The sequence below is a fragment of the Caretta caretta genome, chromosome 7, assembly GCF_965140235.1.
Source record: "Caretta caretta isolate rCarCar2 chromosome 7, rCarCar1.hap1, whole genome shotgun sequence".
In the NCBI taxonomy this organism is placed as follows: Eukaryota; Metazoa; Chordata; order Testudines; family Cheloniidae; genus Caretta; species Caretta caretta.
Window position 1 is genome coordinate 357795 of NC_134212.1, and position 27413 is coordinate 385207.

The 27413-nt window shown below is 46.6% G+C and overlaps 1 protein-coding gene across 1 annotated transcript in view; it reads left to right on the forward strand.

Annotated features, from left to right (window-relative positions):
* Window positions 1-27413, forward strand: part of LOC125640672 (SRSF protein kinase 3-like) — a 75562-nt gene that overhangs the window by 41719 nt on the left and 6430 nt on the right. The window contains exons 7-13 of the mRNA XM_048859523.2: window positions 13358-13445; window positions 13882-13988; window positions 18180-18342; window positions 22958-23040; window positions 23543-23650; window positions 24171-24240; window positions 24338-24430. Coding sequence (XP_048715480.1) covers window positions 13358-13445; window positions 13882-13988; window positions 18180-18342; window positions 22958-23040; window positions 23543-23650; window positions 24171-24240; window positions 24338-24430 — 712 coding nt within the window. The remainder of the gene's footprint in view (window positions 1-13357; window positions 13446-13881; window positions 13989-18179; window positions 18343-22957; window positions 23041-23542; window positions 23651-24170; window positions 24241-24337; window positions 24431-27413) is intronic.

Here is a 27413-nt window from a genome sequence, read left to right on the forward strand (position 1 = left end):
CCAGAGAGCATGTCGGCTCATTCGGTTTCTGCACTGTAGGGAGTGCAGCTGTTTTCAGAGCTCTGCAGTACTAGTCCACTCCTCCAACAGGTCTCAGCCTGATGGGAGCCTGGCTGGCACCAGGGAGAACACATCAAACTCTATGTAGAAAAGGGCCTCAGGTCCAGCATTTGCTTCGGAAGCAGCCTCCCATCCCAGGGTATGTTTATTTCTGGTATGTTTAGTGATCATTCTGTTCTTCTCTGAGTGCATGCAGACATGTATTCCACTCAGGTGGGCATGCACCCAGTGCACTGAAGCTGGAGAACTTTGCCTAACAGTACCTATGGGCAGTGCTCATGCCTTGTGGCTCTTGCCCTTCCCCTAGCTATTTAAGGATAGCAGCACCCTGACCGGTCTCACTTCCTTCTCGCTCCCTGTGGCTAGAGTTTGAGCATTCTGTGGTGCTTTACTTTACATGTTTTTTCCTCAGTTTCTCTAGGAATTTATTGTATATAGTTCATTGTTAATGTGACTTAGTAGTGCTGGCACCATTCCAGTCTGACCCAGCGTGGTCGCCTGGCAGGGAGGTGTAGTATTGCAGATGAGCCCTTATTTGATCTTCCCCTCACCCAGGGTTTCAACGAGTTCAAACAGCCCTTTTAAGTGCTAACAAGCAGCTCCTTGTGGACTCCTGATGCCAGTCCATCTAACTGCCTCTGGTTTTGGCCATGGGACGTCTATTGAGTTTGGTATTGATAATGGCAGCATCAGCAATGTAGAACCGTAGGGCTAGAAGGGACGGCAACGGTCATCTAATCTAACCCCCTGCCAAAGTGCAGGATTTGTTGTGTTAAACCATCCAAGACAGATGGCAATCCAGCCTCCTTTGGAAACCTCCACTGAAGGAGGTTCCACGACCTCCCGAGGCAGTCAGTTCCACTGTCCTTATAGTTAGGAAGTTTTTTCTGTGCTTTAATCTAAATCTGCTATGGTTTGAACCTATTGCTTCTTGTCCTGCCCTTGGTGGCAAAAGAGAACAACTTTTCTCCATCTTTTTTGTGGCAGCCTTTCAAGTATCTGAAGACCACTATCAGATCCCCTCCCTTAATTTCCTCTTTTCGAAACTAAACCAGTTCCTTTGCTCATATGGCTTGCATTCCATCCCTTTGGTCATCTTTGTTGCTCTCCTCTGGATCCTTTCCAGTTTCTCTGTCCTTTTTATACATTGGTGACCAAAGTTGGACACCACTACTCCAGCTGAGATCTAACCAGCGCTGAATAGAACGATACTATCGCCTCCCGTGACTTGCATGCTATGCCTCTGTTAATGCAATCTAAAATTGCATTTGCTTTTTTTTTTTGACAACAGCATTGCACTGTTGACTCATGTTGAGGCTTTGATGTACCACAACTCCCAGATCCTTCTCAGCAGTGCTACTGCCAAGCCAGTTTCCCCCCATTCTGTATTTGTACATTTGATTTTTCTTCCCTAAGTGTAGCACCTTACATTTGTCTTTGTTGAATTTCATTTTGTTGTCTATAGTCCAGTTCTCCAATTTATCAAGATCCTTTTGAATTTTAGATCTATTCTCCAAAGTATTGGCAACCTCCCCCTACCCCTGCCAGCTTTGTGTCATCTGCAAACCTGATCAGTCTGCTCTCTGTATCTACATCCAGGTAATTAATAAAGATGTTAGACAACACTAGACCCAGAACAGATTCCTCTAGAACTCCACTTGAGACCTCTCTCCAATCCAACAACATTCCAATAATAGTTACTTTTTGTTTGCAGTTGTTTAATTATGTATGTATTAATGGTAGTTCTGTTAAGCCTGGTTTTCTCCAGCTTACTTATCAGAATGTTATGTGGGACTGTGTCAAAAGCCTTGCTGATGTCCAGGTATATTATGTCCACCACATTCCCCCTATTCACCAAACCAGTTACCCTGTCAAAGAAGGAAATAAAGCTTTTTTGGCATGATTTGTTCTTGGTAAATCCATGCTGGCTGCTGGTGATCACCCTCTGTCCTTCAGGTATTCACAAATGTAATGTTTTATACATTGTTCTCATAGCTTCCCAGGTATCAAAGTAAGACTGACTGGTCTATAGTTCCCCAGCTCCTCCTTTCCCCCCCTTTTTTAAAAGATGGGCACAATGTTAGCTCTTCTCCAGTCTTCCAGGACCTTTCCTGTCATCTATGAGTGGCTCCGTGATTTCTTCAGCTAATTCCTTCTGTACGCTTGGGTTGATAGCATCCAGCTCCACTGATTTTAATTCATTCAAATTGGTCAGAAGATCTCTGACATGTTCTTTACTCATCCCAATCTGCATCTCTTCCTCTTCATTGTCTGTGGTAACGTCATTGTCTGTGGTAACTGTGGAATCATCTGGTCACACTCTATTTTTTGTGAGACAACTGATGCAAAGTAGTCATTGAGTAGCTTTGCCTTTGTATCCTCTTCCATGCCCCTCCTTCCATTTCCTGTATTTATCCCTTTGGGGTTTTAGATATCTAAAAAGCTCCTTGTGCAGCCAGATTGGCCGCCTGTGGCTTTTCTTGTGTTTCCTCTGCAAGATGTTGAGCCTCTAGTATTACATCTTTTAAGAACTGCCAGCCTCCTTTGACTTCTTTTCTTCCTAATTGGTCTTTCCATGTGACCTTGCCTACTATTTCTCTGAGTCAAAGGCAGATTTCAGCTCTGAGGTCCAGTGTCCTTGTTTTGCTGTTTTCATGTCCTCCTTTCCATAGAATCTTGAATTTTATCAAATCACAATCACTTCCTCCCAAATTCCCAACCACCTTTATGTTCTCAACTAATTCATCCCTGTTGGTCAAAACCAGATGCAAAATGGATGACCCTCTAGTTGTTTCCTCTGCTTTCTGAATCAGAAAGCTGTCCCCTACACACACTAAGAATTTGCAGGGCTTATATGTTTTGCTGCAATAGTCTTCCAACAGATATCAGGGAAGTTAAAATCCCCCATTAATACTAGCTCATGTGCGTTAGCTAATCTTACCTACTTGTGGAATGACTCATCCACTTCCTCTTCCTGATTTGGTAGTCTATAATGGACCCTCACCATAACATTGCTACTGTTCTTTTCCCTTGTTATCCTCACCCAGAAACTCTCAGTGGGTCTGTTGCTCACGTCCCCTTGGATCTTGGAGAAAATGTATACATGCTTGACGTACAGCACAACGCCACCTCCTTTTTCCCCATACCTATCCTTTCGGAACAAGCTATATCCCTCAATGCGGTACGCCAATCGTGGGAGTTGTCCCACCAAGTCTCTGTGATGCCAGTTAAGTCATAATATTCTTCATATACCATGATTTCCAGTTCATCCTGATTGTTCCCCATACTCCTTGCATTTGTAAACAGGCATCAAAGATATTTTGCAGATTGCCCTGTTGCTTTTCTTTTTTCCTTTTTAATGCAGTCGTGATTTCTAGATCCTTCTCCTGAAATTAGCCACTTCCCCTTTTCTTCGTTACTTGAGCCTAGATGTGCATTGGCTGTACTTTTGTCACCATCCCCCATAAGACCTAGTTTAAAGCTCTCCTCATCAAGTTAGCCAGACAATGTCCAAAGATGCTCTTCCCAATATTTGGTAGATGGAGCTCGTCCCAGCACAGTAATCCTCATTCCTGGAATATCAGCTTGTTGTCAAAGAAGCCAAAGCCTTCTTGCTCACACCACTTGCATAGCCATGCATTTACTTCCACGATTCGATGGTCACTGCCTGGCCTTTTCCTTCAGCCATCTCCACACCATTGGCATATCGGGCAGCATCAGACCTGCTCTGCCTTTCCATTCCTAATTTCCCCTGTAATCCAGGGGCTGTCAGTTGCTGTGCCTTCTACATTGTCGTCTTCTGCTGCACTGTTGGCGCCATCTGGTGGGGTTGTTGGCTGTATCACTTGTTGGCACTGCATTACGCACCCTCCGGGGCTAGGACAGCAGAGTTGCAGCCATCTTCCTTTGTGGTAGTGAGGGGCACATTGACATGGATGCTGTCCTTGCTACAGACCCCTTCATTGGATTCAGTACTGACTTGCTTTCAGGACCCTCATGTGCCAGCTACAAGGGCGATGCCTCTCGTGATACCAACCACTCATGCATCCTTGGCACCAATGATTTCTTTGTTTGGTTCTGGACAAGGATGATAGTTTTTTTGATCTCTCAGGGGTGCGCTCCTCCATTTCCACTAGATGACTCCCAGGGCTCCTCAAGTTCTGTTGTGGGGATGACTACTTCTACTTCCCCCTCACCTTTGAAGCACTGTTATTGATCCTTGGATCACTAGTGGTACCAGGTTCAGCACTGTTCTTGCAGTAGGGATAGGGATCCTGGCCTACAACCTATTGGCCACCAATGCTTTACCCCTGTTCCATTGGCCTCCACGGAATCCTTGGGTTGAGCCTTGGTATGGGAGATCCTGCTGTTTGATGCAGTCCAGGTCAAGCAGGAGTTTCTATCCATGAGCCACTTCTATTGCAAGTGCAGTCAGAGGTTATTCTTCCTGAGCTGGTCCAGACTGAACCTCTTGTGTAGGAGCTGCCCCCGTCCCCAACAGCCTCCATTGGCCCTGCACTCTTCTTCTTCCCCTCTGGGTGACTCTGCAATACTGGATTCTTCCTCACTGGTGCCTGAGGACTTTGTCATACCAGGACCTTCTCAGGCATATAGCGTCCACCTCGGAGATCCAAGCTGAATACGGGCAAAAGAACATGTATAAGTTGCTGGATATCGTCCAGTCCTCAGCTCTGGGGAGAATGGCTCTCTCAATAAATGAAGCTCTTTTGGAGCCTGCTAAGTCCCTTGGGAATACCCCAGCATTGTTACAGCCTGCAGCTAAGTGGTGTGAAAAGTGGTATTATGTCCCTGTCACAGGGCAGAACAAGTTTCCTTCCCCTTGTCCCTGTGCTTGGGCTGGCAAAAGAAAGGGTCTCAGACACCTCTTGCAGGTGCTTCACCCGTGTTCTTTTATTTACAGTGGCTGTACAGTCCCAATTTCCCCCAACACCGGTCCCCGCTCCGACCCCTCACTGGGTCCCCTGGCCTTTGAGGCTTGTGTCAGCCATCAGAGACAGAGCCTCTATCCTCCTGCCTGGCTAGCCTCCCCACCCCAGCTCCTCCCTGGGTTTATATTTCTTCCCAGTCAGCAACCCAGCTGGTTCCACTTGGCTCAGCAGATTACACTGAGCCTGCCCTCGTTAGGACCTGCAGCTGGGCTCCCAGCTAAGGGTCTTGGCCCATGTACCCAGCCACCCTACAGGGAAACAGGGGGAAGCCAGGTCTTTAGCAGAGCATCCAAAGGTTTTACACCTCTGCCCTGCGACACACCTCCCCACTTTAATGAGCCGCCAGGCTCAACCAGCCCCGGCCTCTTCTCAGATGGACATATTGGCCCTTTGGAGGGGATTCGTTTACCCCTGCTGTGAGTTCCTGCGGGTCCTCCCTGGGGTTTTTAGGACCTCCCTCCCAGGTAGGGGCAAGTCTCCCACACATGTCCCTTGGCCCGACAGAGTCCACACTCCTGTTCAGGCCGTGCCTGAGTGTTCCCTTGCCTCCCCTGGCCTTCTGTCTGGCATGGCTGGGTGCCTAGATACCCCAACTCCAGGGTCGGTTCCAAGGCCCCAAGTCCCTTGCCTTCCTCGGGCTCATGAGGGCTGCACTCCTGCCTGGAGGGGTCTTCGTTACCACAAAACCAACATTTGTTGGTTTCTTCCCACTGCTGTCTAGGAGTTTCTTTTCCACACACCCCCTGCCACATTCCCAAGGCACAGCAGATGAGGGGGGATTCGGGGTGCCTGGCCTGGCCCTCCTCCTCCCAGCAAAGTCCCCTCTCTTCTACCCTGGGCTCCCCGCTATCCCTTACTCTTTTCTTCTCCTTCGGTGGTCTAGGGGTTCTTGCTACTTTTGGGGGTTCCACACACCCCCACTTCCATGCACCTCCCTGATTGGGTTCTCCCAGCCCCCTTCCTTAGGATCCGACTTCCTGTCTCTCAAGAAGGGGGTCCCCAATCGCTTCCCAGTAGGACTGGGTAGGGTAATTTCTGCACTACCCCAACCTGCTGCCACCGGAAGCACCCCTGGACCTCCAGAGGAACTTGGGCCATCTGGTAGCTCTGGGTGTCCCCATGGACACACCGAAGGGCTACCTTTGTCCCCGGAACCATCCAGTGTGCCTTCACCAGACCCTTACAGACCAGTGAGCGAGTGGAGGCGGAGTCCACCAAACCCTTTCAGGGCTTCTTCCCCACCAACACGGTTATGGTGGTTAAGGGCTGTTTTACCGGTCCCTTCTGCCCCCTGGTCCACCCACAAAAGTCCACTAGCCCAAACTCCATTTGAGAGCAGTCCTGTTTTTTATGGCCAGTGCGCCTGTACTTCCAACAGGTCTGTTCATGGCTGCGGGTGGGCCCTGGGTCCATCCCCCTCTTGGGTGCAGGCTCTGGTGGACTCCTTGCAGGTCCTACTCCCCTAACGGGCTTCACCGCCCTCCTGGGTGCCTCTGCCTCAATGTGCTCTTCTGTCAACCGGACTCCATCTGCTACGTGGGCCGGCTGATGTCATCGGACCCAAACACACACTGGGTCCGGGAGCCCCTGGAGAAATTGTTCCAGGATCACCTGGTCCATTATCTCCTCCACTGTCTGGCTGTGGGCCTCAGCCACCTAGTGGCCAAGTCAGTTAACTTCCGGGCAAATGCCCTGGGTCTCAGGCTCTCAGTCCAGCGGGCCATGAGCGCCATGAACGCTGCTAAGGCTTCACCTCCCAGGTACGGGGCTAGCCGCAAGGCCCAAGTTGAACTCTTCCAGCCTGCTGCTGTAGCCACCCGTTCAGATGTCCCCAGAAAGGCATCAGGGTTTTCCGGTTGCAGTGGGGGAGGTTTAGGTTGGATATTAGGAAAAACTTTTTCACTAGGAGGGTGGTGAAACACTGGAATGCGTTGCCTAGGGAGGTGGTAGAATCTCCTTCCTTAGAAGTTTTTAAGGTCAGGCTTGACAAAGCCCTGGCTGGGATGATTTAATTGGGGATTGGTCCTGCTTTTGAGCAGGGGGTTGGACTAGATGACCTCCTGAGGTCCCTTCCAACCCTGATATTCTATGATTCTATAGGGTCGTCCGTGGGGCCCATCTTACAGAGCCCCCACCCTGCTGTCCTAGTTCCGTCCCCACTCACCACACTCACCACCCGCTGGAGGATCTGCTATTGGGCTGCCGACTGCTCCTTGATGAACTCTTGGAGGGCCCATTGTTGGTCCCCCTGCCACGCCGTCAGGGCCTGACTTTCCATCTGCTGGGACTACTGCAGCTCCTGCACTGCAGTAACCAGCCATTTCAGGGTCTCCTCCATACAGGCAGCCACTGGTATCGGTGGCTAGGAGGGATCCCAGACAAGCCCCCACATGTCACAGGCACAAGTTTCCTTCCCCTTGTCCCTGCGCCCTGTGCTTGGGCTGGCAAAAGAAAGGGTCTCAGATGCCTCTTGCAGGTGCTTCATCCATGTTCTTTTATTTACAGTAGCTGTACAGTCCCAATTTCCCCCAACACCGGTCCCCGCTCCGACCCCTTGCTGGGTCCCCTGGCCTTTGAGGCTTGTGTCAGCCATCAGAGACAGAGCCTCAACCCTCCTATCCTCCTGCCTGGTTAGCCTCCCCACCTGAGGTCTTCCCTGGGTTTATATTTCTTCCCAGTCAGCAACCCAGTTGGTTCCACTTGGCTCAGCAGATTACACTGAGCCTGCCCTCGTTAGGGCCTGCAGCTGGGCTCCCAGCTAAGGGTCTTGGCCCATGTACCCGGCCACCCTACAGGGAAACAGGGGGAAGCCAGGTCTTTAGCAGGGCATCGAAAGGTTTTGCACCTCTGCCCTGCGACAGTCCCCATACAGGACTTCAAGTGTTTTTACTCTCTTCCAACTCCTAACTCTCTTGTGGTGATGGCAGTAAACGAAAGATCAGAACAGGGGAGGTACAAGTCCATTCCAAAGGATTTGGAGTCTGAGAGGTTAGATTTGATTGTGAGGAAAATTTATATGAGTTCATCAATGTAGATGTGCATTGGAAATCAGCAGCTCTGTTATACAACTGTGGCTTTCTTAATTGGGGTGCTCTGTCCAGATTCACAGAGAAGTTGATGCAAGCCTCCTGGGAGGAATTTGAGGCTTTTGATACAGAGGCCCCTCTGGAGGCCAAGACTTCATTGCAGTCAACTCTGGACGTAGGAGATGCTTCAGTTGGAATTGTGGCATCATCTGTGACCATGAGGAGGGCCTTGTCATTGCAGAACTCTAGCATAGCTTGTGATGCTCAGTGGATCATAGAAGACTTGTCTTGATGGTCATTTTTGTTTTCAGAAATTGACAACACTTGACATTTGTTTAAGTAGCCCGGGGCTACTTCGCATTCCTTGGATATTTATACCCCAGCCACAAAGAGGCGCCACTAGGGGAGGGAGTAGCAATGCTACTCTCAGCATTTTTGCTGCCATTCATCCTTTTCTGAGAAACCGCAGATTTTTCCAAGGAGGGTCATAAGATCACAGAGGAGGAGGTCTTCTGGATGGAATTTCAACCAACTAGATAGTCCTGCTCCAGTGTCCAGCAAGCCTATATTTTGACTTGCCTGTCCAGGGCAGCATTCTAGTTGTGACCTCCGCATCTACGTCTCCTCAGTTCAGAGACCGGCTGTCTCACTTTTACAGTGCTTGGGATGTGGTTACCAAAGATAAAGGGGTCCTAAGTACCATGTGATCGGGTCATGCCATAATTCCTGGCCATTGCCCTCTACCCCATCCCTCTGCAGGGACCCCTCTCATGAGTCACTGCTCCTACAGCAGGTCCAGAGTCTGATTGCACATGGAGCTATAGAGGAGGTTCTACAGCATCAGAAAAAGGGGTTCTGTTCCTGGTATTTCCTGGTCCTCAAATTCAAAGCAGTGATGAGACCTATTATTGACCTCTGCAGCTTCAGCAAATACACTAGATACGTTGGAATCCATATGGTCACCCTAGCAACTATCCTTCCTGCATTGAACCACAATGATTGATTTGCTGCCCTGAGCCTTCAGGATGCTTATTTCCATATGGCAATTTTCCTGAGCCACAGGAAATTTCTGAGATTTGGTATGGTGGGGTAACACTATCAGTACACTGTGCTTCCTTTCAGCACCTCACATTTTTAAAAAACACATGACTGACTGTAGAGTGAGCATACCTCAGAAAAAGAGGAATTAATATTTTCCTGAACCTGGACTATTGGTTAGTGAGAGACAAGTTCAAAGAACATGTTTTCCCAATTCACACTACATCTAAGAGAATGTTAGGAACCATTCAGAAAGAGAGAGATAATAAGACAGAAAATATAATAATGCTGCTATATAAATTCATGGTGCGTCCATACCCTGAATACTGAGTGCAGTTCGCAACATCTCAAGAAAGATACATTAGAATTGGAAAAAGTACAGAGAAGAGCAATAAAAATTATCAGGGGTGTGAAACAACTTCCATATGAGGAGAGATTAAAAAGACCTGGACTGTTCAGCTTGTAAAAGAAATGACTGAGGGGGATATGAAAGAGGTCTATTAAAATCGGGACTGGGGTGGAGAAAGTGAACAAGGAAGTGTTGTACCCGATGAAATTAATAGGTAGCAGGTTTAAAACAAACATGGAAGTACTTCTTCACACAATACAAAAATCAACCTGTGGAATTCATTGCGAGCGGTTGATGATCTGAATGCCAAAAGTATAACTGGGTTATAAAAAGAATTAGATAAGTTCATGGAGGATGCAAACTTTAGGAAGGCAATCCTGCAGTCACTGCTTAGGCAGATTGTGAGCCCCACCTCCTATGAGAACTGCTTGTGAGTCACTTGAATGGAAAATACATCTGCACGCATGTCTCAAAGAACAACAGTTACAATACCAGTAAGTAACCATCCTTTACGCTGGGTGCTGCCGGAAACACAGACCATCTCTCAGTGCACTAGAACACTAATTATCCTGAGTTGTTGAGTATCTTGGTGGTGGTTCTCCTCCTGGTGCTTCCTCTTCCTCCATCCCGTAGTCTTTACTCTCACTATTCACAGGGTGAGCTGAGCTGTTCCACTCTGGCCTCATTCCTGCAAGCTGCTCTAGATATCCAATAAAACAAACCGAGGGAGAGCCTCAGGGTGGAGGATCTCCACCTTTGCAACAGGAAAAGGTGGAAACATTGCTCCAGCTCGTCAAAGGTATTTAGGTGCCTAAATGGAAGATCTGGGTCATTGTCTTTAAATGAAAAGCTCGTCTGGGAAGGGGGGTATTCTGTGTTTGTACAGTACCTAGCACAATGGTCTCCTAGGCACTATGGCAATACAAATAATTTATAACTTTTGCAAAAAGTGTATAATGCAGCAAAAAGTATAACAAGACACTAAGCATGTAGCCTGAGTTTCTTTGTGTGCTCATGCATATCTCATCCATTAAAGTTGCACCTATTAGTGATGTCACTAATTGTTCCTGAAGATAACCTGAACGTTTAGGTCTGTGGTGGTGGTGACAAGTCTTAGGACTTGTCTACGTTCAGAAGTTGCACCAGTTAATTTAAATTGGCTTAGTTAAACCAGTGCAACTTTTTGTCTGGACTTTATGGTATTGGTTTAGTTTGGGCTGGTAAATTTACAGGCCTAGAGTTAAGCTGATATAAGACAGGTTTATAGTGATATGAGTCCACCCACAAAGTTGCAACAACTTAATTATATTGGTATAAAATCGCCCCTTTAGGTATATTGATATAACTTTGTTTGTAGACCTGGTCTTAGTCTTAACTTAGAAATAGTTTTGTTTGAAATCCCTTTCTATTTAGCAGCGTAGCAGACCATAATTCTCCAGTACTAGGTCTGAGAGATGTTACAAGTAGGGCTGTCAATTAATCGCAGTGAACTCACGCGATTAACTCAAAAAAATTAATCGTGATTAATTGCACTGTTAAAATATAGAATACCAATTGAAATGTATTAAATTTTTTGATGTTTTTCTACATTTTTAAATATCAATTTCAGTTACACCACAGAATACAAAGTTTACAGTGCTCATTTTATATTATTTTTATTACAAATATTTGCATTGTAAAAATGATAAAAGAAATAGTATTTTTCAATTCACCTCTTACAAGTACTGTCATGCAATCTCTTTATCATGAAAGTACAACGTACAAATGTGTAGGGGTTTTTGTTACATAACTGCACTCAAAAACAAAACAATGTAAAACTTTAGAGCCTACCAAGTCCACTCAGTCCTACTTCTTGTTCAGCCAATTGCTAAAAGAAACAAATTTGTTTACATTTATGGGAGATAATGCTGCCTGCTTCTTGTTTACAATAGCACCTGAAAGTGAGAACAGGCGTTTGCATGGCACTGTGGTAGCCGGTGTCGCAAGATATTTACATGCCAGGTACGCTAAAGATTCATATGTCCCTTTATGGTTCAGAACATCGTTCCAGAGGACATGCTTCCATGCTGATGACGCTCATTAAAAGAATAATGCGTTAATTAAATTTGTGACTGAACTCCTTGGGGGAGAATTGTATGTCTCCGGCTCTGTTTTACCCGCATTCTGCCATATATTTCATATTATAGCAGTCTCAGATGATGACCCAGCACATGTTGTTCGTTTTAAGAACACTTCCATGGCAAGTCTGACAAAATGCAAAGAAGATACCAATGTAAAATCTCTAAAGATAGCTACAGCACTCAACCCAAGATTTAAGAATTTGAAGTGCTTTCCAAATTCTGAGAGGGATGAGGTGTGGCGCATGCTTTCAGAAGTCTTAAAATAGCAACACTCTGATGCAGAAACTACAGAACCTAAATCACCAAAAACGAAAATCAACCTTGTGCTGGTGACATTTGACTCAGTTGATGAAAATGAACATGCGTTGGTCCACACTGCTCTGGATTGTTATCAAGCAGAACCCATCATCAGCATGGGCGCATGACCTCTGAATGGTGGTTGAAGCATGAAGGGACATATGAATCTTTAGCACATCTGGCCTGTAAATATCTTGCGACACCAGCTACCACAGTGCCATGCAAACGCCTGTTCTCACTTTCAGGTGCTATTGTAAACAAGAAGCAGGCAGCATTATCTCCCATAAATGTAAACAAATTTGTTTCTTTTAGCGATTGGCTGAACAAGAAGTAGGACTGAGTGGACTTGGTAGGCTCTAAAGTTTTACATTGTTTTATTTTTGAATGCAGGGTTTTTTGTACATAATTCTACATTTGTAAATTAAACTTTCATGATTAAGAGATTGCCCCACGGTGCTTGTATTAGGTGAAATGAAATACTTTTTTACAGTGCAAATATTTGTAATCAAAAATAAATAGAAAGTGAGCTACTGTACACTTTGTATTCTGTGTTGTAATTGAAATCAATATATTTGAAAATGTGGAAAACAAAAAAAAATTAAATAAATGGTATTCTAGTCATCTTTTTAATCGCGCAACAGCTCTAATTACAAGAAAATATTTAGGGGAGCTATAAGTTTCTAAAAGGAAACATGCCAACATGCTGACATATTTTTCACTGGACTAACAGAATTTGTTATACCCAGATGATGGGCCAAAAATTCTAATCTTCAGGTTCTTGAAGTGATACCATTTTTATTATTTGTTACCTGCACTGCAGTAGTTTCTAGATATCTCATCCTCATTGTGCTAGGTGCTGTACAAACAAACAACAAAGAGATGGTCCCTGCCCCAACGAGCTTACAATATAAACATAAGCCAAGAGAGAACAACTGGATGGGGGTACACAAACAAGGAAATAATGAGACAATTCTGATGAGCATGATAAGCTGTGGTCATGTGGAAAAACAACCTTTCCATATATGTGGGAAATACCCTTGGAAGGGAGTCAGTTGTGATGGCTTTAGTGGTGGTAAGTACCCCAGAGGGGGATTGTCAGGAAATATCTGAGCTGATCAGACAGCTAGGCTATTTATGGGGAATTGTGTCTACCCTTCACCTGGGATACAGCTGGATAATTATGAGGAAATTCACCATCAGGGATCGGACTCCGCTAATGTAATTGGAGTTGGGTTTGTTCAATTCTCTCATTGTTGGGTTTCACCAAAAGAACATACATGAAAGCATCCAAATTAAGCAACCATCCACAAACAAAATACCCCAAGCAGAGCTATTAGCCTCAAAAAAGTGGAGAGACTTACTATAGAATCCTCTAGGGACCTTGATATAGATTTTTACATGGAAGAGGCTCAGATATTATGGTGGTGGATGGCAGGATAAAAATGCAGAGAGTGAGAGAGAGACCCGATACATGTATTCCACTAAATAAGAGGGTTTTTTTTTTTTGACCACTCTCAGGTGAGCAGCATGAAGAAGAAGGACCGGGCAGGGAAGAATATTATCCATTGTTTAGATGACTTTAAAATGATTGGAGCAAATGGCTTCCATATCCTTCAGCTAAGAATAGTGGCTTTCTCTGTTTGCAATGCCATCAGCCAGACAGAATGCTATGCTGTTGAAAAGACTGGCTGTGTCCGTGTGGGAGGGATGGGCCTGGAATTGGGAGCAAGGGGCCAGCCTGGGGTATGTAGAATGGCAGCTGGGAGTGGAAGAGAGGGGCTGGACTGGGGGAGGGGGGTTGTGGGATGGGGACTGGGTGTGGGAGCGAAGGACTAGCTGAGGGGACATAGGATGGCAGCTGAGAGCGGGGGCCAGTCTGGGGGGCATAGGATGGCACTGGGAGTGGGAGTCAGGGGCCAGCCTGGGGAGTGGGGCGTAGGATGGCAGCTGGGAGGGAGGGGTTGGCTGTGGCTTGTCTAGTTAACATCAAAGTGAGTGGGGATAGCATTCTCTCTCTCTCAGTGAATCCCTGACTTTCCTACATGTGTGCTTGGTATTTGAGTTGCTGGGCCCTTCTCTGCGATGTCTGATGAGGAGCCATGGAGCCCAGGGTCTCCCCTTGCCCTTTGTGAAAAAAGTCCTACAGCAGGTGAGAGCTCGGAGCACTGGAAGCGTGAGGACACAGGGAGCGGGGTGGGGGAGGCCTGGGGGTAGAGAAGATAGCTGGGCAGGTTGGGTGTGCAGTGGAGGAACCTTTTAGAACACTCAGGATTATTTTACTAAAGCATAAAATCCAAATGTGGTTTTGTCCCAAATTTAAATACAATTCTGGTGAGATGGAGATCATTTCCCTACCCAATTACACACCTGCCCTCTCACATGCACATCTTAGGCTAGTATGTTTTTATCTTCCAGTGAAGAGGACTGGCATAGCTAACAATATACTGGTTGGGTTTGTCTGCAGTTTATTCCAGTGTGATTAAAATAAACCCACAGAGGAACAGACCAAAGGGGTCAAACCTGTTACAAGGAAGTACTGTCTAGATTTATTTGTCAAACGCATCAGGACTTTTTGCTATGAAAAGTCAATAAAAATCCAAGATATTTTTAAGACATTACAAAATTAGTTAACAAAAATACCAAAATGATGAAATAACTAAAAAGCTGTTAGCTAACAGGAAATACAAGTATATGTTTTAACCTGAATTGTGTGGCAGTACCTAACATTAAAATGCATACGGTGAAAAGAATCAATGTCCTTACGTGACCTTTTGGGTTGCCTAGCCTGGCCTAACCCCTAATTTTACTGGAATTTTAAAAGAGCTGCTTATTCAGATTTCAGTGGTCTTTTGTAGACCAGTGCCTGGGAAATTCACTACTGATATTCGCAAAAAGAAAAAGGAGTACTTGTGGCACCTTAGAGACTAACCAATTTATTTGAGCATAAGCTTTTGTCACGAAAGCTTATGCTCAAATAAATTGGTTAGTCTCTAAGGTGCCACAAGTACTCCTTTTCTTTTTGTGAATACAGACTAACACGGCTGTTACTCTGAAACCTGTCACTACTGATATTGTTGAGGTTGCAGGTTGCAAAGTGACATATTTAGAAAGTTGGTTCAGCTCAGAATAGTCAGTATTATGGAGTGTTACTTCACTGAGCAACTCTTGAAAATTAATCTGCTGCCCACAGGGACACATGAAACAAACCTGCCTGTCATCCATACCGTCTGTTGACATAAGAACCTCCATCTGGCTGCTGTAGCTTTGACAACATCATAGAAATTTTTTTTTCCTCCCTCCACAATTAAAAATCTGCTGTTGACAAGCTGACTTCAGTGTGCAGTCATAGCCAGCACTGAAAGCAACATACACATGGAGACCACTTAGTTAAGCAGTCCTGAGTTGGCTCCAGTTTGACTGTGAGGTTTGTCTATATAGCTTTCTTCATGGTATTACAAATTGCTAGCACTTTGCTTCATAGCTCTCTCTTTCCTTCCACACAACACGACCAGAGGCCTGGGCTGCAGCAAGTGCCATGGCTGAATGATATTTTCATTCAGGGAGTAATCCCCCATGCTCTGATCAGAACCACAATCTTTCTCCATCCTCCACATAGTCTTGGTATTTTACTTAAACAAACATGCCAGAAACGATGTTTCTTACACAGTGTCCATGAACTGCTAGGGAATGGAAAAGGCTAACAGATCTCAAAGTTCAGTTACAACCACATGGTACATCTCAGAACTCTTGAGTTTTTCTGTGATCCACTTGTCAAGATGTCAGAGGAACATTTGCTACCTAAGCACCCCAGCCTCCTCCAGAGGCTTGGTATAGATGAAATGGACTCTTCCTCCTTTAGCCTGTTTCTCAAATAGCATCTGAAACCCTCTATGGGTGGGAATTAAGAGGCCATCTTACTCTGAATTAACTCCTGCTCCCATGGGAAAATTCATCTGAACATCTTGGAACTAACAAGCTGTGTGCTCAACTTCACTCAAACGTTGCTTCTTATTGTATCCCTTCCTCCATCCTTTGTCTACTTAAGATCTTGAGACAGGAACCTTTGTCTTCATACCGGTCTTTAAAGTGCTAAGCAAACAATAATTCTTATTACTAGAGTTAGGGACTGCTGAGGTGGCATTTTCCTTCTGTTCCCTCCATTTGAAGTGGGTTAGGTACTCTTCCCCCCCCACAAATTATCTTTGAGGCTGAAATTTCTCCTTATTTGATGTGCAGCCCAGAAAGTGGTTTATTTTGAAAGTGTTAAGAAAATCTGTCAACATGTGACTTAACAGAGTGTAAAACAGGACTTTTCAGTAGCCATTCTGCTGCTACTGATATTATATTTGGCTAACTCAGAAACAATGTCTTGTGAGTATCAGTGAGTCTGTTAAAACCTTCATTTACTAATCAATGTTCATTAGTGGGTTATTCTCCATGTGTAGAGTATGTTTTCTTCCCAAACAGTTAAGTCCCTAAATTCTTGACTCTTCAGACTTTCCGTGCTCCGTAACAAGGTATCCTTTTCCTGCAGCGATGAACCATTGTCCTTCTCTTTTCCCTACACACTTTAACTGACTCTATATATTCTTGTTTGGGTCTCTCCCCAATACCATTGCAGGTTTTATTTCTACTTATCTGTAATATGGTAGTGCCTAGAGACCAAGGCCCCTTTGTGCTAGGTACTGTAAAAACCTATATAACAAAGAGAAAGTCCCTGTCTCAAAAAGCTTACAATCTAAGTGTAAGATTACAGACAACAGATTGATGCAACAAACAGTTGTGGGTGAGGGTAGAGAGACCAAGAAACAATGAGATGATGTTGATCAGCATGATAATTAGTGATCACAAATCTGAGCCAGTTCATGAAAAGCCATGTCTTGTTGCTTACATTTTTCCTGGTCAAATTATAACCTTTTGCACCTTAATTATAGTGTCCCCAGTCACTTTCTTATGAGTGGATTTTAATACTTCCTTCCATTGCACCTTGCTACTTGGTTCCCCAAAATCTACTTTCTTCGTACTAGTGCAATGTGGGAGTTCCCCATTTCTCACTATGCTAAATCCAAGTAGCTCAGACGTCACCTCTTTCTTTCTAGGTCCTATGATGAAACCATTAGTTGTATCACACCACTTGCTCCCATAATACCCCTCTAGCCAGTCAAGGTAGGTAAGGTAAGACAAACTTCTGCCAGTATTTCTCTGCTGACAGCCCTATGCGGTCTAGGACGGCTGCCTTCACCACCTCATAGTCCTTGGCCTGGTCGTTGCTCAGTGGCATATAGGTGGCTTGAGCCTTGCCGGCCACATAGTGAGCCAGTTGTAGGGCCCAGGTTGCCCTATCCCATCTGGCACCCATGGCTACCCACTCAAAGCTACAAAGAAAGGTGTCTGGGTCATCTGCCATCTTACATAGGCCTAACACGGTTGCACGGGTGCCCTCACCTCACAGGGGATTCACCAGTCTTTGTAGGAGCTGCTGCTGCACACTGACCTGCTCCTTTATAAAGTCCTGGAGAGTTTTCTGTTGCTCCGCCTGCCAGGTAAGTAAGGCCTGCCTCTCTAGCTGGTGGGATTGCTGGAAGGCTTGCAGTGCCTTCCGCATCTTCTCCTGTTGCTTTGCTAGCCACTGCAGGGTTCCCTCCATCTCTGAGCCACCAAGTTTTTGTGCTGGCTTCAGATCTTGGACAAGCCCCCAGGTATAGCAAGGTGCATGTTGGGCCCCTCTGGTTTTGGCCCCTGTTGCCCTCTCCAGTCAGTCAGGAACACCTCAACTTGATGCAACACCAGTGTTCTTTATTTCCACTTGTTTTCCTGCCACCACTTTCCACCAAGTACAGGTTTTGCAGCCAACTGCAGGCCTGGCCAGCAACAAACCAGAAGACTCCCACCTCCCTCTGTGCTGTGCCTGGCCGGGCCCGGGCCCGGGCCTCCCCCCACCTACCTACCTTCCTCCCTCCAGCTTCCTCCCAGCCTTTATAGCCCTGGCTAATGAGGCTGGCAGGTACTGCCTATTACCAGGTAGACACCGGGCTATTCACCCAGCCCCAATCCATTCCCCTTGATTGAGGCTGGAGTGACAGGGGCTGAGTAAATCCTTCTCACTCAGCACCCTGTCACGGATGCTGACTCCAAGCAGATGCATGGGATTCCCTATATTGGGATGGCCTCCTTCAGAATTTTCCATGTCATCTGTGTCTCATTCTTCATAAACATCAGAATCTGTGTGAAACACCAAGTCTATTATGTTGGACTCTTTCTTTTGTGACATCACCTAAAGCTGCTCCTAGGAGTGGTCTCTGCATTCCTGATTGTTAATCACCGTCTGTGGTTCATACAGGTACTGGCAGGGCTGCAGTTCCTGCATACCAATTGTCGGATTATCCACACAGACATCAAGCCAGAGAACATCTTGCTGCAGGTGGATGAAGAGAGTCTCCAGAAGCTTCTGCATGACACAGCTGCCTGGATCCAAAGCATAGATCTGGGCCTAAAGAAACCAGGTAGGCTGGAAAGGGTAAAGATTTGCAGAGTTTAGTACAGAAAGTGGGACTCATACAGGTGCTAGGATTCCTGCGAGGAACAAGAACATTCCTGCTTACTACACCCCAACTTCAGCATATGGAGACTTCATACCAAGCGTAAATATACAGTTGGAGAAATTCCTCCACTCCCTGGTAAGAGGCCATTGGCCTAGATGACCCTGTATTGGTATGCCTTTTCCACCTCTAGTTTCCAGGAGTAAGCCTATCTGTCTCATATACCAATCACTCAAATCCCAGTCTAGGTCTGTTTGTGCATAGACATGCTGCTGCAGATGGGTTTGTGTGTAGGAGCAACTGGAAAATTATGAGCATTTGCTGATACTGTACATTTCCATCACTTCTGAGAAATTACTCACAGCCTTACAGTACAATACAGGTCCACCTTGTATAGCACTTTTCGTGCTAATTGTAACCCAAAGTACTTTGTTTTAACCATGCAAAGGCCCATCTCTAGTATTTGATGTTTAAAGGAGACCTGTGTTTACTGCTCTTCTTCAGGCTTATATAGGCATTGTAATGACTTCTCAGGGTCTCTTCATCTCAGTGCTTCCTCTGGTTGTGGATAGTACCTATGTAACTCAATGGGCTAATGTTTTTTCCTGTGTCCTCTTTCACCTGGGGCAGTCTGTGAGCCCTGGAGTCAGTGCAGATAGACCAACAGCCTTCATAAACAGCAAATGCTGGAAAATAAAGCCCTCCCTTGTTTTTTTTTGTTTGGGTGGTTTTTGTTTTTTTTTTTGCTTTATGCACTGGCTTCTGTGACTTTAAAATAAAACATTCTCATTTGTGACTTCTATTTTCTCCGAGACAGTTTAACAGCAGCCACAGTCAAGATCAAACTCCTGTTTCACAAAGCTCAATGTCCTGGCATCAAGAGCTGCTGCGACAGGCTCTCGTGTCTCAGAGAGTACAGTTATCCCAATAAATGTCTTTGCCTGACCGGGGCACCAGCAAGGCCCAGTTGCTTTCCATTAGTCCCATCAAAATTGACGAAGTAGGAATTCCTATCCAGCCACTCTTTGCCCAGTTAAATTTATCACCATAGATCTGAGAACCATGTCTGACAACCAGAATATCGGAAACAGAGAGGGGGATTGTATTGGCACAGGAATGGAAACAAATCTGATCTGCTGAAAGGGAGCAGCAGCCTCAAAACTATGCAATTCATGGGGACATCACGATGAGATGGACACGCAGCTCCCCCTGCTATTCTGACGCAGTTGATGCCCCTCAATCCAGCCCTGCAGCATCTCCTCCCACTCCCTCCTACAGATCTGCTGATGCCTTTTACTCCTGCTCACACATATACACAGCTCTGTCACTGCAAACTAGTCCTCACTTGTGATCCAGACAGTCACATTTGACAAGAAATCTTCAGAGGAGAACATCTAGTTCATGTTCTCAGTGTTAAACTATTCCATTCTATTCTGTTCTATTTAGGTTCTTATTCTGAGAATGCTACTTCCTTTCTAAAAAAAACTGATGAGGGGTCCTTGTGGCATCTTAGAGACTAACAAATTTATTTGGGCATAAGCTTTCTTGGGCTAAAACCCACTTCATCAGATGAATGGAGTGGAAAATACAGTAGAGCGGTAGGGAGGTTTAGGTTGGATATTAGGAAAAACTTTTTCACTAGGAGGTGGTGAAACACTGGAATGCGTTGCCTAGGGAGGTGGTGGAATCTCCTTCCTTAGAAGTTTTTAAGGTCAGGCTTGACAAAGCCCTGGCTGGGATGATTTAATTGGGGATGGGTCCTGCTTTTGAGCAGGGGGTTGGACTAGATGACCTCCTGAGGTCCCTTCCAACCCTGATATTCTATGATTCTATGATTAAATACACAGCATATGAAAAGATGGGAGTTGCCTTACCAAGTGGGGGTCATGGCTAATGAGCCAATTCAGTGAAGGTGAGAATAGCCCACTTCCACCTTAACTGAGTTGGCTCATTAGCACTGACCCCCCACTTGGTAAGGTAACTCCCATCTTTTCATATGCTGTGTATTTATATCTCTCCACTGCATTTTCCACTCCATGCATCTGATGAAGTGGGTTTTAGCCCACAAAAGCTTATGCCCAAATAAATGTGTTAGTCTCTAAGGTGCCACAAGGACTTCTCGTTGTTTTTGCTGACACAGACTCTACCACTCTGAAACCTACTTCCTTTCTGTAATTTAAACACAACACCAGCACTTGTAGTCTGAGTCTTTGCACCAGAGATATTCCTCACCTTCTAGGAATGATCTGGGAGATGTAACACATTTTATGTCAGAGCTTGTCTCACGGTGCTGCTGTTTCATGGGCCTAATGTTCTAGGGTGAATGGTGACACTAAATTATTGACAGATTTTTGCTTGAATCAGGCTTGCATGGTAGTGTATGACATATTAACGAGCACTTCATTGTAAAGTAACATAATCTGGAAGATATTTGAGGGAAAGGGATGTCTTTTCCAAGATAAAAATCAAAAGAGAGGAAGGTGATCAGGAACAGTCAACATAGATTCACCAAGGGCAAGTCATGCCTGACCTACCTGATTGCCTTCTGTGATGAGATAACTGGCTCTGTGGATATGGGGAAAGCGGTGGATGTGATATATCTTGACTTTAGCAAAGCTTTTGATATGCTCTCCCACCGTATTTTTGCCAGCAAGATAAAAAAATATGGATTGGATGAATGAATTATAAGGTGGATAGAAAGCTGGCTAGATTGTTGGGCTCTACGGGTAGTGATCAATGGCTCGATGTCTAGTTGGCAGCCGGTATCAAGTGAAGTGCCCCAGGGGTTGATCCGGGAGCCAGTTTTGTTCAACAGCTTTGTTAATGATCTGGATGATAGGATGAATTGCACCCTCAGCAAGTTCACAGATGACACTAAGCTGGGGGGAGAGGTAGATACGCTGAAGGGTAGGGATAGGGTCCAGAGTGACCTAGACAAATTAGAGGATTGGGCCAAAAGAAATCTGATGAGGTTCAACAAGGACAAGTGCAGAGTCCTGCACTTAGGGCGGAAGAATCCCATGCACCGCTACAGGCTGGGGACCGACTGGCTAAGCAGCAGTTCTGCAGAAAAGGACCTGGGGATTACAGTGGACGAGAAGCTGGATATGAGTCAGCAGTGTGCCCTTGTTGCCAAGAAGGCCAACTGCATATTGGGCTGTATTAGTAGGAGCATTGCCAGCAGATCGAGGGAAGTGATTATTCCCCTCTATTCGGCACTGGTGAGGCCACACTTGGAGTATTGTGTCCAGTTTTGGTCCCCCCACTACAGAAGGGATGTGGACAAATTGGAGAGAGTCCAGCTGTGAGCAACGAAAATGATTAGAGGGCTGGGGCACATGACTTATGAGGAGAGACTGAGGGAACTGGGGTTATTTAGTCTGCAGAAGAGAAGAGTGAGGGGGGATTTGATAGCAGCCTTCAATTACCTGAAGGGGGGGTTCCAAAGAAGATGGAGCTCAGCTGTTCTCAGTGGCGGCAGATGACAGAACGAGGAGTAATGGTCTCAAGTTGCAGTGGGCGAGGTCTAGGTTGGATATTAGGAAACACTATTTCACTAGGACGGTGGTGAAGCACTGTGGAATCTCCATCCTTAGAGGTTTTTAAGGCCTGGCTTGACAAAGCCCTGGCTGGGATGATTTAGTTGGGGGTTTGTCCTGCTTTGAGCAAGAGGTTGGACTAGATGGCCTCCTGAGGTCTCTTCCAACCCTGATATTCTATGATTCTGTGAAAAGGTAGCTGGTCGCCTTTCAATTGTCTGGCAGACAGAATCTGCTCTGAAGTCAGTACCCTGGAGGGGTCATATTTCCTTTTGCTGATATTGTCAGAGGAGAAAAGCGAGTGCTATGGCTCTGGTCTGAGGGACTTAGGAGGGAGTGCTCTTTCCTGAGTCAGTGTTGGCCCCAGTGCCCCAGCTTGGTGGTAAGGGCACTGTGATGCAGAGTGGGTGAGTGACTGAGTAGGGGGCACTCTTCCCTCTCAGTTGGTGCTGACCCCAATGCTCCACTTCAGACAATGACAGGCTGTTCTTCTAAAATCCTCTTGCCGATCTAACTGGATACCAGATTCTTCTTCGTGTCCTCTCCTAAGCACATAGAAGTTTCAGTGGTAGGTAAAGAGGAATCACCTCTCTGTAAAGCACTGTAGGATCCTTTGGGCTGAAAGACATTAGATAAAGGCAAAAACATACATGAATGATCTGTGTTGAATGAGATACCTGTTAGTTTGGAGACAGAGAGACAAGGGTGATGAGGTAATATCTTTTATTGGTCTGACTTCTGTTGGTGAGAGAGACAAGCTTTGGAGCTACACAGAGCTCTTCCTCAGGTCTGGGAAAGGTACTCAGGGAGTCACAGCTAAATACAAGATCAATCAGATAGTTTAGCTTTCGTGCTTAGCACATATGCTGAGGGATCATTTAAGGTGAAGTGGCCTTCATAGGGTCTGAGTCATAGGACAAAAGGGGGATTAGTGGGTTACAGATTGTTGTAATAAACCATAAATCCAGTGTCTGTCTTAAAACCATGATTTATTGTATCTAGCAAAGTTGTGGATTTAAGCTCTGTTTTTCCTCATTCAGGAATTCTTGCCAATCAATTGGATCATTACAATATAATGAAAATGGGAGTGAAAATTGCAGACCTAGGCAGCGCATGCTGGACCGTGAGTCAGTTTCAACTCTCACCCCCCCCATGATAAAGGAGCCTGTTCTCTCTTTTCTGACTCTGATCTTGGTGTCTGTCCATCACTGTACATCTCCTTGAAAAGTTTTATTGCAGCGTGTGCTGTGAAAGAGAGAGTGATTTCATCTTGTAATGTGTGTGTTTGTCCTCTGCACTCCCAGCTCAGAGCTGAGCTCTATACTCTGGGTCATGCTGCAAGCTTTGGACAAGCTTGTATGTGCATACAGTTAGCTTCTACAGCTAGGAATGTCAAACAATGTCAATCAAGTAGAAATGTCTAATCATGAAGAGAATGAAGGGAAATCACACCAGGTGTTGTGGGGTTCAGAATATAGATCTGCTGTATCCTGCATGAGATTGGGTATGTGCATTCAGCATGTTCCATCCATGGTCTGTCCCACTGTGTCCTGGACTTTGCTGTGATTTTCTTTGTTTTTAATCAGTTGTGAACCACTAGCCATAGTCTGTCCTTTCTGTTGCAGTACAAGCCCCTTTCCAAAGAGATCCAGACCCAGCCATACCGAGCCCTGGAAGTTCTTCTTGGGTTAGATTACAGCACTCCTGCAGATATCTGGAGCACAGCCTGCCTGGTAGGGACTCTCAGCCCAATGGACATGGTGACTGCAGTTTACCACAGATGTGAACATGAATGACACACCAGCAACCCTGCGAAAATATCTGTCTGCAGCCATCAATTTATCTTATTGCATTTGGGAGTAAGAAAAATCTTGTCTGAAGTCATGTTATTAAAAATAGGCACTCTGCAAATACCAACTTCTGTTCAAAGTTGTACTGCAGATAAACCTCCTCTTAATTTTCTTGTCCCTATATTGATTACAAGGCAATTTAATATCCTATATATGGAACCTAACATATGTCAAACTGAACCAGATACACACTGAGATTTACCCAGGCAAAGGGGAATGTGATGTCTGTGGTGGCAGAGCACCTGCAGGTGTTTCCTTATCTTGGGAACATTCCTGTGTCATGGAGTATTGGAGAAGTGAAGAACGGGGTGGTGCTGAGGGAGTGGAGGGACTGGTGAAGAATGACTCTCTTGACTGTCTGGCTTGGGCACTGAGTTGGATTAATAGGCTATTTCATTTCCAGGCATTTGAAATGGCGACCGGCAACCTCCTTTTTGAACCCCAGGCTGGGAAATATTTCTCCAGAGATGATGGTAGGATTCTGTCATCTTCAGTGACTTTATTGATGACATGGTCATAAAATCTAAATATCCAGCTTCTCATTTTCCCCCATTCTCTCTCTCTCTCTAGATCATGTTGCTCGTATCATTGAACTCCTGGGAAGAATTCCTCCTAAAATTGCTTTCTCCTGGAAACAGTCATCAAAATTCTTCAGCGGACAAGGTGAAAATAGGAGCTGGGGAGTTACCCAGAGAGGCAGAGGCGCTGACTCCGCGGGTGCTCCAGGGCTGGAGCACCCATGGGAAAAAAATGGTGGGTGCTGAGCACCCACCGACAGGCTCCCTATCCCCCACCTCCCTTTCCCCCCAGTGCCCTATTCGTATCAGTCCCTCCTGCCCACCAGTGGGTCCTGCCAATCAGCACTTCCCCCTCCCACCTGCCTGCTGCAATCAGCTGTTTTGCAGCATGCAGGAGGCTGGAAGGAGGAAGGGGAGGAGCAAGGACATGGCACATTCGAGGGAGGGATGGAACGGGGCAGGAAGAGTCACAGCAGGGGTGGGAAGATGTGGGGCAGGGCAGAGGTGTGGCCTTGGAGACAGGGGTGGAGTGGGGGTGGGGCCTAGGGCAGAACCAGGGGTCAAGAACCCCCTGGCACAATGGAAAGTCGCCACCTGTGCAGAAGGGTGCAGATCTCTGGCCCACCCCTAAATAACTTGCTCTTTGAAAAACAAACAAAAAGCTATCTTAAGCAAAGCTCTCTGTTATCAGGGAGGAGAGCTGAAGACTCCATGAAGTCCTCTAGGACCTTGCTATGCCAACCTATTGACTGGAGAGTTACTCAGGAGATGGATGCCTGTACAAAATTCTAAAGTTGGTAGCAGTTTCTTAGTCCAGTGAGAGAGAGAGTAGAAACGGGATGAAAATAATTAAATGAGAGTCAAGCTGGCAGAAGCCTGAAATTCAGGAATTATGCTGAGAGAGGACAAGCACATTCTCTTCCCAGCTCCGCCCCCTTTGCCTCCAGCCCAGTCTGTCTAAAATGCGCCCTCTCCTCTGTTTGAATCTCTTTGCTGCCTCTCCTTTGGCTCATCAAGTTTAAACATTTTGTCCTTGACTCCAAGGCCCTACCTAACACTGTCCCTCCCCACTTTCCCACTTAGTCTCTTACTATGTTCCTTTCTCCACTCAGCCAGTGAAACAGCCTCAAAGGACCTGCCACTAATATTTTTCTCTCACTACCATTTCTGTGCCTTTTTAGTGCTCTATCATGCTCCCATACCTGGGAGAACCTCCAAATATTGGTCTGACAATCCCCTCCCAGCTCATTCAGGTCCCTCTTGAAGGCTCATTCTCCTTCGAATGCTTGCTCATGTTGATTCCTTTCTAGGTGTGTGTGGTCGTCAGAGATTTTTGCCGTAGCAGTATCCTCAGGGTCAGCAGTGGCGCTCCCTTGAGTGCCATGCTCATGCGTTAGTATATCAGGCGCCACCGGCCCTACGCCCTCTCGGTTGCTCCTGTGGTGGTTAGTTGGAGAACCTTTCATTGCATCACAAGGGTTAGCAGTTTCCTCTCTACTGACTTGAGTCTTAAGGCCTTGTAAATAGTTTGTTTATAGTAGAAAGAACGAGGAGGAGTTGCGGCACCTTAGAGACTAACCAATTTATTTGAGCATGAGCTTTTGTGGGCTAAAGCCCACTTCATCAGACGCATGTAGTGGAAAATACAGTAGGAAGACACACGCGCGCACACACGCGCACACGCACGCACGCACACGCGCGCACACGCACGCGCACACGCACACGCACACACGCGCGCGCACACGCACGCACACACACGCACACGCGCACGCACGCACACACACACACACACCATGAAAAAACGGGGGCTGCCATACCAGCTCTAACGAGACCAGTCGTTTATCGTAGTTAGTGCTAAGTACTTGTTAAGTGTAGTTAAGTAGTTAGCAGTTAGAGTCCCCCCAGGCGGGGTATGCCCCGGTCTCTGGGTTTAAGCCCTGTGCGGACTGAAACAGGCCTAGGCCAGGAAGTGATCCCCACAGCAGCTGCCTCAACTGCTTGGGGGAATCACAAGTGAAGAACAAGTGCTGTATTTGTAAAAACTTTCAGCCCAGGACTCAGAGGGAGCAGGATATTCATTTGCAGGCTCTCCTCATGGAGATGTGCCCTTCATCCAGATTCCAAGCTGTCCCACTGAGACTCCCCTTGGTCTCGGTCACAGCACACCCCCAGCCGTGAGCTCCACCTGGCACCGCTCCCTACCGCCTGTTCCCAAAAAGAAAGCAAGGAAGCATGGTTCCCTGGCACCAGACAAGAAGGGCCATGGGACATCGGGCAAAGGACCCAGTTCAGGCTGCCCAGCCACTCCAGAGCCATGTGGACGTGTCTCCCTGGTCGGGGCCTTTAGCCCCTTGAAGGATCAACCACCGACTCCCGAAAGTGGTATGGGACCCAAACTCCTGATGGGATTGACTCCTTCCCAAGAGCCGAGAGAGCACAGCCTCTACCCGTGCCGCCAACACAGCATGTGCCAGAGGAAGGGCAAAGGTTCCCTATGAGGGCAAGCCAGTCGCTAAGACCCCTCAAGGGGCATTGGAGCGCCACTGATCCCTCGAGACAAGACAGTGCTCTCTACCTCCATGCCGCAGATCACTGGAGTCACAGCCCGGATCCTCTCAGGCTCACCCTCGGTCCCCGGCGCCGCAATCGCAGTCCCTGCTGTCTCGAGGCGGATTGCCTAGAGGGAAGCGCCTGTCTCCATACTACCAGCACCATTTGTCCTCCCGACGGTCATCCTCTCGGCACAGATCTCCGTCGCCTGCCCTGTGGGAGCACTCCCCGTCACAGCTCTGGTCCCCCGGCACCGGTCCCCTCGATAATGGCACTGATCCTCTCACTCCAGGCACTGGTCTCCAGCAGCGACAGTCAGCAGGCAGATTCAGGCGTCGACAGCCCCATTACGGTCACTGGAAGGGGATTCCACTGGCATGGAAGAGCAGTTCAGCCCCTCACCTAAACTCCACCGGTGCAATTGGGCACCTGAGGCCGCATCGACATCGATGGCAGCACCTTGGCAGCACGGCCAGTGGCCAGTGCAGTGGCCTTATTGGAGCACGTGGGGAGTGCCGGTCATGTTGACGCCCTCTTTGCACCGCGCATCTGCCGCCGCCTTGGAGCAACAGTTGGTG